This window comes from Rhizopus delemar, genomic scaffold (genome assembly GCF_000149305.1).
Source record: "Rhizopus delemar RA 99-880 supercont3.8 genomic scaffold, whole genome shotgun sequence".
Lineage (NCBI taxonomy): Eukaryota > Fungi > Mucoromycota > Mucoromycetes > Mucorales > Rhizopodaceae > Rhizopus > Rhizopus delemar.
Window position 1 is genome coordinate 1,861,599 of NW_027137834.1, and position 13,987 is coordinate 1,875,585.

At 34.2% G+C, this 13,987-nt stretch overlaps 6 protein-coding genes across 6 annotated transcripts; 3 read left to right on the top strand and 3 right to left on the bottom strand.

Moving 5' to 3' along the window:
* Nucleotides 1-307: 307 nt before the first annotated feature.
* On the bottom strand, nt 308-757 carry RO3G_10897 (uncharacterized protein; the record flags this gene model as incomplete). Its single annotated transcript, XM_067665481.1, has 3 exons — nt 308-430; nt 486-543; nt 594-757. The coding sequence occupies 3 exons, from the start codon at nt 755-757 to the stop codon at nt 308-310; spliced, it is 345 nt and encodes a 114-aa protein (XP_067521582.1).
* Nucleotides 758-2,486: 1,729 nt separating this feature from the next.
* RO3G_10898 (uncharacterized protein) lies at nt 2,487-3,413 on the bottom strand (the record flags this gene model as incomplete). Its single annotated transcript, XM_067665482.1, has 3 exons — nt 2,487-2,823; nt 2,874-2,892; nt 3,029-3,413. 3 exons carry the CDS (start codon nt 3,411-3,413, stop codon nt 2,487-2,489), a joined length of 741 nt encoding a protein of 246 aa, XP_067521583.1.
* Nucleotides 3,414-4,709: 1,296 nt separating this feature from the next.
* RO3G_10899 (uncharacterized protein) lies at nt 4,710-5,317 on the bottom strand (the record flags this gene model as incomplete). The annotated part of the gene is made up of 4 exons (XM_067665483.1): nt 4,710-4,726; nt 4,895-4,997; nt 5,119-5,155; nt 5,214-5,317. 4 exons carry the CDS (start codon nt 5,315-5,317, stop codon nt 4,710-4,712), a joined length of 261 nt encoding a protein of 86 aa, XP_067521584.1.
* Nucleotides 5,318-6,885: 1,568 nt separating this feature from the next.
* RO3G_10900 (uncharacterized protein) lies at nt 6,886-7,300 on the top strand (the record flags this gene model as incomplete). The annotated part of the gene is made up of 2 exons (XM_067665484.1): nt 6,886-6,923; nt 7,078-7,300. 2 exons carry the CDS (start codon nt 6,886-6,888, stop codon nt 7,298-7,300), a joined length of 261 nt encoding a protein of 86 aa, XP_067521585.1.
* A 2,149-nt stretch (nt 7,301-9,449) lies between these two features.
* RO3G_10901 (uncharacterized protein) lies at nt 9,450-10,069 on the top strand (the record flags this gene model as incomplete). The annotated part of the gene is made up of 3 exons (XM_067665485.1): nt 9,450-9,474; nt 9,534-9,961; nt 10,010-10,069. 3 exons carry the CDS (start codon nt 9,450-9,452, stop codon nt 10,067-10,069), a joined length of 513 nt encoding a protein of 170 aa, XP_067521586.1.
* A 3,531-nt stretch (nt 10,070-13,600) lies between these two features.
* Nucleotides 13,601-13,964, top strand: RO3G_10902 (uncharacterized protein; the record flags this gene model as incomplete). The annotated part of the gene is made up of 2 exons (XM_067665486.1): nt 13,601-13,681; nt 13,863-13,964. The coding sequence occupies 2 exons, from the start codon at nt 13,601-13,603 to the stop codon at nt 13,962-13,964; spliced, it is 183 nt and encodes a 60-aa protein (XP_067521587.1).
* Nucleotides 13,965-13,987: the final 23 nt, after the last annotated feature.

Sequence of the window (13,987 nt, forward strand, 5' to 3'; positions counted from 1 at the left end):
AAACAACAAATCATTTTAACTTTGCAAGGAACGAATGGTGGCTGTGAAAAAGTCTTCTTCTTCATTGTTGTCTTTGGGTGCTAGACAAAAAAAAAATGGAATGGAATGGTCAATAGACTATACTTTTTTTTTCTTTTTTCTTTTTCTTTTACTGGAAGTTTGTCTAGTAACAGGCCTACAAAAAGAAAAATGAGTTTTATTGGTAAAAGAACCTTTTTACTGAGTTACCGTTGTTTGGTTTCGTTTTCTGTTGCTTGTGCATTGAGCTATATATGCTTCATCAGTATTGTTTGATCACCTCCTTTTTTCAACCCACCTTTTGTCTGTAAGCTGTAGCAAACCGACTGTGATATTTCTGATGGGTTGTCATGTTGGATGAATAGTCTGGCTGAGCTTCAAAAAACTCTTTGGCCTTTTCATTGCCACCAAACTGGACATGAAGGAAATTAATGTTTTGTTGATGTGAATGTACAAGTATGTCTTACGTCCATCTTTTTTATTTGATCGTCAAACCATTTGTCCATACTAATAGATCTCACAAAGCTATATAAAAAGAGGTGAATATCATCCATCTCATCTCATGTTTGCTGTACCTGATATGAACACCAAAAGATCGATGAACCCCTGAACAATTCAAGCAAATAAAGATACCATAACTTACACTTGCCCACTGAGGATTAGGAGCAGAACAATCAAAACAGAGACGATTACCAGGTCTTTTTTGAATTTCAAGTAAAAGTTGCTTATAATCTGACATTATTTTTTTTTAAAAAAAAAAAAAAAAAAGAGAGCCTATTTTCTATGGACACAAATAAGCGCAAGACGAAAGGCTTCACAGTCAAATCTGTGGAATTTGGCGTTTTCGCAAAAATAAATAGCGGGGTTCTTTCGCGAATGGATACGTAATACCCACTACAAATACAAACTCACTAATCCAACAAACACTACAACTCTGAAAAGTAATCTCAATCCAGAGGAAAACTGCAGACCTGCTTTCAAATTTGGAAGCTTGTCGCAAAATGTTAGCTTGTCCCCAATGTGCAAAAAGAAGAGTCTTTTGCCACCATGGCAGCACTAAGACTGAGCCCCCCACAGCCAACTTTTCGCTGTGGTGGCTGTAGCGTCAGCTTTCGAGTTGCAACTATGAGATCCATTGTTTCTTCTTTTCTTTCGATCTCTTTGCAATTGTCTTCCATGGAAAAGAACTTTGAAATTTCCAAAACTTCTACAGAAACTTCGGCACCACATACAGAAGGTATGCAAGCACTGTTCAAATAGTTCTATACCTCACCAACGAACTTGCAGCCGTCCAAATCCAAAATTGAAAAATCTCTGCACCACTACTGTCCAACTGCAAAATCATAAACATATTAGAATACATATCCCATAACTAGGTTTTATATAAGAGTGTATATACTACTAATGATATGACTGTGACCAAGTACATTATTATAATTGTGAATGCGAATATCAAGAATTTAGTTGAGCAAGAGCTTACAAAAACATATCGATTGACCAGAATATAAGAAGGATAGATTGTAAGATTAAACAAAATTACAGGAAGGGTTTATTACAAGTATACATGTAAAGAAGTTCAAGGATTCATTCATTTAGATAGAAACGCTATTCCCAGGCACATGCAGAGATAATGCCCTCCGAATAGCTCTTAAATGGAATATCCGTGCAGTGAGAGATCAGCACAGCATGGCCGCGATGTACTACATACAAAGGCGAGAGGTCCATCGCCTCCCAGACGTATTTTTTTTTATGTTTAAGTGTAATCTTTTTTTTTATACCTATCCAACATAACTGAAGTGCAGACATAAGTAAACGTAAGCAATGTGAAAGACAGTTCGGCTAGACGAAGCAATTTGAGTGGGAAAAAAAAAAGTAAGAGAGCAGCGATTAAAACATTGGTCTTCTTTGTTTCTTTAACTTCCTTTAGCCAGTAACATCAAAAGACAAGCAAATACTACGAAAATGATTAGCTATTCTACCTTTATTCATTATGTTTATTCAATAATTGATGGATATCACAAAGATTCTTCATCTCTTTTACAAATAACAGCAAGACAAAATTCTTGAAACCAGGCTATCGTTGTCGTATGTTTTCTTTTTTTATTCATGTATTAAGATTACTATTATTGTAAAATAAATCAAAAGAGTGTTACTAAACTTCATCCACAAGCAGTGAGTCATATGTTTACAAAGCCAGCAACCTTGGATAGGTCAATTGTTTTATTGGATATCTAGAGTCAATCATATCAACCCAGTTCCCCAATACGTTCATTTTACCCTTCTCTTGATAGGCTCTCTCTCTCCTTTTCTTTTTTTTTTTTTGCTAACATCTGTCCTGGACAGTCTTGCGATGGATTAATGATAAATGTGAAAGACTACAACCAAAAATTCTCTGTAAGGCTTAGTATGTAAAGAAAGAAAGTTTGTTTCTTTAAACATCTTCAAGGGACTTGTTTATTATTCTATATTTACAACACTATAGCCTCATCCATGGTTTTATGATTCTTATTGAGAGAATAAAGACATTGAATGTATAGTTTTCCCACTGCTTTTTCCATAGGATATTTCACTGTTGGATGATTTGATCGATACCAGTCATTGACGAGTAATAAGGTAGCTGTTGTCACTTTATTATGATTGTTCATGAATCGGTTAGCTGAAAATGTCGTTTGACAAAGTGACCCTTCTTGTGGATGAATATAACGATCAAGGCCCTTTTTAGGTCGAATGCGCTTATGCCAAAATGACTTTTTTTGATTTACATAAAGAGTTACTGTGATATTTTCAGTTGGATCCACTTGATCACTTGTATAGAATAGAATATTAGTCTTTCATCATTTATTTGATTTGCTTACATTCTAAGTTCATGCTGCTCTATGTTTATTGTATGTGATAATATCTGCTTATGTGATGATGATTTCAGTTCTTTATATCGAATACTACAATGTACATAACATTCTCCTATCCTCCTAAGTTATTTGCGCTTCTTTCTTTTTTTTTGTCAGGTTACCTTTTTCAATTGGAAAATCTAATGTTTCTGCTTTTAATAATTTAACAAAAAGTATTTTATGTTGTTCATTATGAAATAAGATTGGGTCAAGTGCCATCTCTCTCTGTAATACTTTGCTGATGAGTTGTTCTGTATATTCTGTTGACCTCTTTGGTGGTTGAATAGTTGGCACCACAGGTGGATACCAATAACTGGGCTTTATTAACGTCTCTTTTCTTTCTTCTCTTTTTGGTATATTTTCAAGTAGTGATTCATTTGAAGAAGAAGAAATTGAGGAATAGTCTGATATTGTTTCAATTTGTATATTTTCCAAGTCGAACGTCACACGTTTTGTTGGAGGTCTTTCGTTCAATACTTCTTTCTCATGCGTTGTCACGAGTGACATTATAAAGATAATAAATAAAAAAAAATTAATAAAAAAAAAAAGAGGCGTATGTGTAAACATGTTGATCAAAAGGGAAATTTTTTTTCCCCCACTAAACAAGCGAGAGAGAAAGAGAGAGAGAGGCTTGTTTTTGTTTACTTTTAATGCATATTATGGAAACTTGTATTTTCATTGGTTCTGAGATTTCATTGTTCCCTTAGATCTTGAAGGTCTGTATTTGGCTTGTTATGAATCATAAACAATTGAAAAACTCAGCCTTTGTTAACCTTTTGCTGGAGGATAACGAGTCTGTATATTCAAGAAAAGAAGGAGTGTATTCTTATAGACATAAAACTTGCGACGTTGGCTTATGGTTTTATTTAATATATCTTAGGCGAAGAAAGAAAAACGCGATTTGGTTTTAAGTTCTGATGATATATAAATACTTGTATGCCTATTAATAATAATAGTAAATTATGCAGGTTGCACATCATCATAGTACATGGTCTGTAACCTACACATGTATCCTTCATATAATTCAGATAGTATGTCTAGAATAGTAATATCATATGTAAACATGCGAATTTCAATTGATTCTATTCAATTATCCGCATGAGCGCGTTTGATTGATCATATTCTATACGGTTTGATTCATGGTATTTATATGTTACATCTGTTTTTTTTTAGTCATGTACCAGCAACGTTAGCTTATGCAGTTAGAAACACAATGAGGATTCCTTTTTAATTTTGTACACATCAATTTCAGTTTCAATCGTGGCGATGTACTGTACGAGATGTCACCTAAATATATATAATTTGAGAAGAGATTTGCATTGAAAACTGAAGCTTTAATGTTTATTTTCGATAATAATCCAAATAACTAAAAGAATACAACACGTCTTACATTGAAGAAACACAGTGGTCAAATAAGTAGAAATGCACTGGGGGGATCGCATAGAGATTAGTATAATAGCAACAAGCCTTTAAAAGAAAAGAGGATCAAGGAAAGATAAGTGGATGTTCAAAAGCACAATGTGCAATGTCGTTTTCTGTCTTTTTTTGTCTGATATTAATTCCCAAAGCTGAACCAATCCGGGTCCATATCGCTTCGTGAGAAAGAAACCTTTTGTCTCCTCCTTCTTTTGTTTGATTTTTCAAATACGTACGCCACTTGTAGCAATTACTTGAATGTAGATTGAGCTGTAAGCAGTTCCAAGCTCTCCATTGACTGCGTAGTAAGTTCAAGCATAGTATAAATCTCGTCCGCACTCAGTATGACCGTGTATACAGTGATGTTATGACCTGTTTTCAATAAGGTTAGATAACAGCAGTTACTATTAATCAGCTTAAGTTGCCTTTTATTTGGAAAAAGATAGAAGACCTATTGTTGGTGGTATTTATCGTTTCCTTAAAATACCCAGGGTGGCACAAGTCCCAGGCAAGCATGAACTTGTTGTCGGTGGGTTCTGCAATCTTTGCTTCTCTGTACCCCAAGTTCTTACCTAAATTGGTTTGCATAATGACAGAAATAACGCTATCAGGTCTTTCCGAGCCTTGTTCAGTGTCATTTAAGCTTGTCCTGTTACAAAAAGTCAATAATAAGGACTAATTTAATAGCAACAATCGCCCATTTACGATGGTAAATAGGTGCCACTTTCGGGATTACTCAAAAGAGAGTCAAGAAGGGGTTCCACGTACGTATTCTACGACTCGTTTTCACTTTTACATCCTTCCAATGGCTGCACAAGGGCAGTTTTTCCATCCTATAATTAAAAAAAGATTAATCAAATTATTTGGCTTGCCACGTAGTTTTCAGCTTACAATTGTCTCACAGCGTGAACAGAACCGGTTTTGATAGAATCCATTTCAAGGACAAGAGAGAATAGCTTATAGTTAGCTACCTTTAATGTAGTACGTTTTTGCATGTAGTCCTGTTTATCGGTGTGGATTAAAATGTATTTAGAAATCCACTTAAATTGTTACAAGAATTATCGTTTACATTGACTATTTTTTGGATGAAAGCTGTTTCTTCATCGTCAGAGCTTGGGAAGCCATCAAATCACATGCTAAATTACTGCAAGTATATGTCTGTCTAAAGCTCTTCCCCGAATATATCCAGCATTTGGTTATTGTATTGCCAAGACTTCATCAGTAATATATTCTGAATTGACCTGATATAAATCGCTTAGTTTATAAGTAGCAAAATTGAACCTTTGCCTAAACTACTCACATAAGTTCATACACTGACTCATCAAGTGTACCTCTTTTTTTTCTTTGATATATTTAACAGACGCTTCTTGTAGTTCAAAAAACTTCAGTGATGTATCACATTCATTTATGAACCATTTGTTATCAGCTGTGGGTGGGACGATCATCAGCGTATATCTCTCTCTGGATACCGCTTTCTTTTCTCTATATTCAATTCTATTTACAATTGACGTTTGCTAATAATTGTAAATACAGAAAAATAGCTTACCCTTCTTTTTTTCACTTGGAGGGCTCTATGTACATGAATTATTTCAAGTCTATATAAAAAAAGTGGGTTTCACAGACCTGGAATTTAATTATCGCAATGGCTTCTTTAACGTGTAAATTTCCTCAATACTGAGGCACATTAAGGCGGTTTAAAATCGACGATACCGTAGGAGATAAATACTATATTTCCACTTCAATTTCAACCAAAGCAGTAATTAAATTCGACCAAATGAGCTTGCTTGTTTCGTCCATTTGTTTGCTTTTTGATCGACTAAAAATAAAAATAAGTTCGACCAAGCTATAATGTGTTTTTAACTAAAAGCCCCTTTCTTGGTTTTTGCTAAAGATGGGTAAGCCTAGCACTGTCTACGATTTTAATGAACAAAGCAAATTTCAAATGCATGAGGTGTTTAGTACAGAAATCTCAGAGCGAGTTCAAGAGTCACAATCGAACATAGTGGAAAAGAAAATAACCAAGAAGAAAGCTAATCTTAGTTACATCAAGGTTTGGGAGAAGTAGGGGATACCTGTATATACCTTAAAGCCTTGGATTAAAGCAGCAAAAGAAGCATCCAAAAAGAAGAGATTTTAGAAGTAGATAATACTATTGAAGAGCAGCCAGAAAAAAAAAAAAAAAAAAAAAAAAAAAAAAAAAAAAAAAAAAAAAAACAGCACTTTCGCAACCTGAAGGAAGAGCATATGAAATTTTTGAAAGAATTTATTGACAACAACCCGGTAGCTACGCTAAATCAAATGGTGACGCTCTCAGTGATAGATTTGAAGGTTTTAGCATTTCTAAATTTGGCATGGATAAGCACCTGAAAGAAAGCTGCTCCTACACAAATAGAATTACACATATTCCTGCCAAACAAAACTCCCCTGACGTTACTGAACAAAGATTTAGAGCTGTTGAAGCGTGGATTAAAGATTCTAACATCATTTTTATGTACAACTGTATCTTCATTGAGAAATCTGGGTTCCATCTTCATACTGTAATAAGCCAGGGCAAATCCAAAAAATGTGGGCTTGTATGGTATTTGGTACTTATATGAAACAGTAAGAAGTCAATAGCTAACAACTGCTATTTATTAAGAAAAAGGAGAGGAACAGAGTGTAATCGATTGAAAATGCTATTCGAGATTGAGCCTGCCCTTTTTGAAGGTGGCAAACTGCGACATAGCACAAGTGATCAACTGTTTATCAATAAAAGGAAAGCCGTCAATAACAAGCCTCCAATGGGCATGCCAGATAACAGAAAGCACGCAGCAGCTGAGAATCCAGAGATCAGGGTTGTCAACAAAAGAAAACTACTGAAAAGACCAGAGGATGGAGCATACATCATCTTGAGTGAAAGTGAGATGTGGACTAAAGAAGTTGAAAGCATCGATTCATACTCTCCATTTCTTAGGACAACGCACGAAGAGGTGTTGTAGATCTTCATTATTAGCAGAACAAGGTTTACATCGTGAAGAGGTCAAGCCGTTATCAAATCTTGAAAGAAGTGATTGGCTATAGAGTTTACAGTGGAATAGACGATACCATAAAGACCGGCTTTCAGGCGAAACAGGCAGTTTCCAAAAAAGTGACCACTTGGGAAGTTGGTATTGGTGACATTGCCGATGATGGTAAAGATCGCCGTATTAGAGACAACCGAAATGGTTTAGGTTTGTAATTGATCCATTGAGTCTGCGAACAGAAGGCATCGATGAACGCTGGATCATCTACCTCGCTCAATAGCTTATGTTGAATCAATATATGAGGCCAGATAAACAGGTTTAGCTTAATGATACGATTATGAATATCTCGGCTTCACTTGGAAACCAGATGAAGGGAGGAAGGCTGGTCAGATGAGAATAAAGGTTGTATACATCCAAAGTGGTGATCATACGTAAAAAATCGAGACACCTTGAGATTTTTGTGTGTCGTGATCGAGTGATCCAATAATCAGTAGGAATCATAGCGACTATAGCAGACAGAGGCAAGCGGAGAAGTGTGGTAAGAGTACACTTTGCCTGCTGTGTATCTGCATATCCAAAAGAATCAAGCACCTCATATATGTTTTGCATAAAGCTATTGGCGTGAGAAGCAGGATGTAATCGCAAGAGAGGGAAAAAGAGAGTCAGTCTTGTCCCAGTATTTCCTGAATGGAATCGATGTATGTGACCTAGCAAGTTAGGTTGACTACAAGACTGAGGGTGGTTGACTTCCAGGAGTTAACGAGTCTAGATTATCTATAAGCTGTGTCGTTGAATTCCTGGGTCCAAAACACCTAACCCATCCAACTTTGGAAAAAAGTGTAAATGATGTTGGTCTTCCTTTAGGGCTTTGTATTTATAGTGCGAATTAAAAGTAATACAGAAATGAATTTTATGTATTCCAGCAAAGTATCGCTAAAAATATTTTTTTGTCTTTATCCTGAGAATATTTTATATCCATCATGATTATTCTTGCAGAAGCAGCAAGGCTTTTCAGTTACTCAGAAACAGAAGATATAATTGCATTAATGTCGGTATTTAAAATATACTTTTGTTGCTATTGCATTTCAGACTTGTTTTTTTGCTATTTTTTTTTCTCTCTTAATGTACAGCTTTATAAAGAAAAGAAAATATGGCTCAATAGAACCTATAAAGTTAGAAAGAGCAGAAACAACAAGAAGAGTTTATGATTTAGAATTAAGTCGAACAAAGGAATTCGCACTTACTCACCGAGGTTTTTTTTTTTAAAAAAAATACGTTTTCCTGCGGTGAGACTTACAGTTGTAAATAATAGGCGGAGTCACTTCAATAAAGATAGACACTAGTGAACAGCAATAGTAAGCATAGTACAAAACCATGCCAGAAAAGACAACATAATATTTTTCATACAGCTTATTATCAGGAGGAGGGGATGGTAGACTACATATTTATGATTTAAATTCAATGACAGATAAAAACGAACCAGTTGCCAGTGTGGCAAGGTATTAGTATAAGAATACATAATGAATTAGGATTAACATTCAAGTAGAGCGGATAGACATAAATATGCTGTTACATCAGTCTCTTGGTACCCAGAAGACAATGGGTTGTTCGTCACATCCAGTTATGATTCAACCATTAAAGTATGGGATACGAATGAAATGAAGGCAAGTCATCTATTGTTATCGATAGAAATACAGTAATAACATAAAGTAAAAGTCGGTCGAAGAATTTGACTTAGAATGCCGTGTTCACTGTCAATCTATGTCCACTATTGCAAGTCACTCACTCGTTGCATGTAAAAAAAAAAAAAAAAAAAAAAAAAAAAAAAAAAAAAATAGATGCTAATTTCCTTTTTTACAATAAAAAGCTGCGGCGGCAGAACCAAGGATTAGGTTGTGTGACTTAGTCAGCGGGGCATTTACTCACTCACTCACTGGTCATTCTGGATCTGTATTGTCATGCATTTGGTCAACATGTCAAGAATATATTTTATATTCAGGAGGGTAAAGAGAATGTATCTATTGTGCTATGTTTCTTTTTTATTAATCATTGTTTGTATGTACTGTTCTTTAGAAGTGATGGTAAAATACGTACTTGGGATATAAGAAAAGCATCCGCTTGCCTCATGTCTTTAGATCAAAATAATGCAGGTGAGTACGAAGGCTTGGAATAAAAAAATGCATATGTCCTTATTTCTTCTTTGATGTAGCTGATCCACTAGCCGAGACAAATACAGCACACAGTCGAGGTATCAATGGCCTGTCGATCACAAAGGATGGAAGACACTTGGTATCCTTAGGCTTAGATGAGAAGATTCGATTATGGAATACACAATCCGGACAAAACACATTTGTGAATTACGGGTCTAATTGGAGAAATCGACATAAGTTATATTTAGGGTCTACAATATCAAGTCCGGATGTTTGGCCGCCTTTACTTTATGTGCCTAGCGATGATAGACAGGTTCTGGTTTATAACCTTATAGAGGGCACATTAGTGAAAAGGTTAAAAGGTGCTTACGGAAGAGTGACATGCGTTGAGAGTCGGGAAACACATCAGCAGGTCTACAGTGGATCTAATGCGGGAGATTTGTTAGTTTGGGAACCACCCTCAAATATAGACTTTGAAGAAAAGACAGTAAGAGCATAACAAGAATTTTTGTAAGTGTGTATTGATATTTCCTAGTTTGATGCAGATGAGTGGAGTAGTGAAAATGAAGACATGGAATTATTGGATGGTTTATAACGCCAAAAAGAAGATGTTACACTTGTTCAAAACAATGTGATTCCGGATTTACCTAAAGATGAAACGGCATTGTTTTGTTTTGTTTTCTTTTCTCTTTTCTCTTTCTTTAATAATAATAAATTATGGGTTGCTGTATGTCTAATGACTCTTTCTTTGAAAAGGTATCTTATTCATTTCGTTATAAACATGTTGACTGAATGTGAAATAGGAGACTGTTTATGAAGTAGTACTAGATGCGCACGGTGTTGCTCAGTGTGTACCTAAAGGTCAAGGAACACACTTTATTCATGTATCTCAAGATAAAGAGACTGTTTTGAAAGAAAAGGTAAAGTTCATACTATTTTATCTATTTTTTATTTAATTGAAGTTCTAAGTCTGAGATCACTCGTCCTTCACCAACTTATCTAAACAAATGGCCTTCACTAACCAAACCAGTATTATATCATCAAGAAAAACGTATTCATCCATTACCAGAAAAGGCATAAAAATAAGGATGTGATTAATAATACAGGCTTATTATTGTTGTTTATCATTCTGTATGTAATGTTATAATACAAAATAGAAAGGTACTAATCTTTAATAGATACCCTTTTCTTTATTCTTTAAATAAACTATACTTTATTTTTATCTTTCTCTATCAAAACATAATGTTTGTTTTCTCGGATGAAAAAGAAGAAAAACAATTACTAAAAGAAGGAGAGCTTTATCAAAACACTAGCATCTTTTCATTATCTTTTTTTTTTTGCAGTGATTCCACTGTCGATTGGACTTTTTTGAAACAATGGTCCAATTTTTTTGCTCACTTGTTTGAAGTCATTTGGTTATTTTACTAAAATAGCTTTCATTTGAATTGATCAGATTTTAAATTTGCTATTTTTTTTTTTTTTTTTACAAGGACAGTCATGTGAGTGTTTTTATGAGAAGAGCAACGAAGTAACAAGTTTCATTGAGGAAGAATCATTTCGATTGTCTAATTTGGCTAATAGAAAGTATATTAAAATCAAGGCAGTTCAGTTTGAATCAACTGATTCTTGCGATACCGTCATGAAAGAAACCACTCCTAAGAAGAGGAGAGAGCTACTCAATATGATATTTACACTGACAAAAATCGCAAAAGACATTCTTATTTTTTTCAACAGAAAAGCCTATGAAGTCAAAGGAGACAGCTAAATCTACGGATATTAAGCATAACACCGCACGCAGATGGAAACAAACATATGATAATGATCCAAAGAATATACCTTTAAAAAAACCTAACCGCAGCTCTAATCGACCCGTCAATCGGCTAAGCGAAAAGCACAAGGACCATTTTATCAATTTTTTGATGAAAATCCTTCAGTGGTTATTCAAGTATTTATAGCGATATATATTCATATGAGTAACCTTATTATTTGTACAAGTTGTTTTTAAGCTTCATTTGAACTAATGACTAATTTATAGCGAGCAAGCTCTCAATTTCTATGCATAAGAGAAATCGTTAAACCACTTAAAAAAGCGAACATGCATACAATTGGAAAACATTTTATTTTGTGAATGGCAGCTTATCAAATATGAGCGCCTTTAGATACCCAGTAAAACGGGGTAGTCACAAAAAATGAAATGAGCTGTCACATGGTGGAGATTGAAGTATGTACTTAGAAAAAATTGCAAAATATGTAATAAAAATCATTGTTGGGAACAGAAAAAAATAAAAAGTATTCTAAGATATTATAATTTTTTTTTATTTTTGTTTATTAGCAGCATTAGAAGAGTTGGCATTTTCATAGATTGTTTTTAAGCGAAGTAAATTGGTACTCATTTGATCCAACATTTGTGGATCATTTTTATATTTTTGAAAAAAGATAGAAGCTTGAATTGTCATTTGAGTAAAGTTGTTTATATAATTTTCAAGAGAAGTACTAGAACTCATATTGGTTAAGTCATGAGTAGTTTCAGGAGAGGAAGAATTAGAAAAGAAGAACGAGCAGCAAAATCGATCAGCTTTACCCGAGACACAAGAAAGATGTGTACACAATCCAATCAAATATCGAATCGGAGTTATATTTTTAAACTTCCCATCACTGGCTTCATAGGACCCGCAATTGTCAATCTTTAGCTTTAATAAAGACGCTTCTTTTGCTTTCATTCCCTTGTTCGTTTCATCGTTAAATGGCAGAGTTGTTTTGCCTTTCTTCTTATACTAACTTTTTCTTCCAAACAAATGAAATGATATAACTGACTTGGGTCGATCAATATTTGGAGGAGCATACCATGTCAGATGCTTGAGTAAATAAATACCTTACTGTTCAAATTTGTTGTATTTTTCTCTTTCCATGTTTTTTATCATTACTTGTTTTTAATGTCGACTCCATTGTACCTTGAATATATAACAATCATCAAACAATTTGTAAGCCAAGTATACAACGACACATTTCGTTATTTCCATCAATACAACCTACGAAAACAACTTTTAAGCATGCAAGCATCTCTAAAAAAAGCATTTCAAATCATTGACGTTTCGAGGGAATCTAACATCAAACTCCAGCACAGCGACACCAAACCATCCCCCTACCAGATGCGCTAACGAAGTTCTATGATTTAAGCCATTAAGATGGAAAATGAACCAACAAAATCGTTGCAGTTTTTGTCTTCTAAGATACTGTATAGTTGTTCACTAGATCCTTTCCTGCTCAAACAATTTTGGGGCTATCAATCGAGATTTTTCGCTTATCACCAATTCTCTAACGACACTTTCCTGCAGTAAGATCAGCTTATTTTTCAATAAGGCCATGTACGATACAAATATCAAACTTGAAATCAACTACATCTTTCATATTGTGATACACTTTTTTTTGTTTCCTATCAATAATACAGCAATAGTTTTACCAGTTTTCAGTCTTAACCACTTGTTTATGTTAATAACATCATTCAAAATTGGCTTCCAAATCTTAGCTTGTATTTCCAAATATTTTAAAAACTCTCATCCTCCACTTTTCACCAATCATTATACATGTTTTTCTGAATTTCTATTTCATTTCTTTCCACTTGGGAGAAAAAATCGTGTTGTTCTCTTATCTCCTTTTAATAACAAACCAAGCATTAAAATGAATAGAATTAACATCAATTACAGTCGTCGTAAGCCAATTTCTTACCATGAAAAAGGGGTTCATCTTCGGTTTGACCGCTAAGCTTCATTTTTGTTTTAATAACAAATCTAGTCGATAAAAACGCTAATTGATGTCTTTATAAAGCTTACTTTATGTTAAAAAATAACGTTCCTGGTAGTAATCTTCCAGTTTAAAGGATGATGATTGAGTGCAGCCAGATTATGATATCTAATATTTGCAATGTGTTTGAGGATTTAACCAATGTATTATTGTGCTATTGAATATGAAAATAGCATGAGAAAAGCATACAAGGACAGTTAAAGTCCCATTACTTTGGTCGCGCTGGAAATACTTAAGCGGATAAAAAAAAGTATTCTTTCACAAGTTACAATTATTGGCTATCAACAAGATACTGCATTTGTTCAATTTAGTGCAAAAAAAAAAAATGTTTTTAACGAGAAAAGAAAGGGCAGATAGCATTGATGCTGATAAACCAATTTATATAATCACTGAAAACGTAGATAATGTAAGTTGCTTGACTTTTTAAAGAAACATAATTCAAGTATTCCTTTTTAATAATAGTTTATATTTGAATCCTTTTCTGATCCAACTCTTAATCATGCTCTTACTTAGCGAATTAATTATCTTTCTAGTTGTTCATGCCTTGATCAAGTTGGATTATAAAAGCATATCTTTTTTTTTTCAAGAGTGAAAAGATCTCTTACGCAGCTACAAAAGTTAATTTTTATAACTGGTTCAATGAAGAAACAGTTTATCTAGGTAATGGCAACAGTCTGAAATCAAAATAAGATCACAGACATGCTGCTTCTAG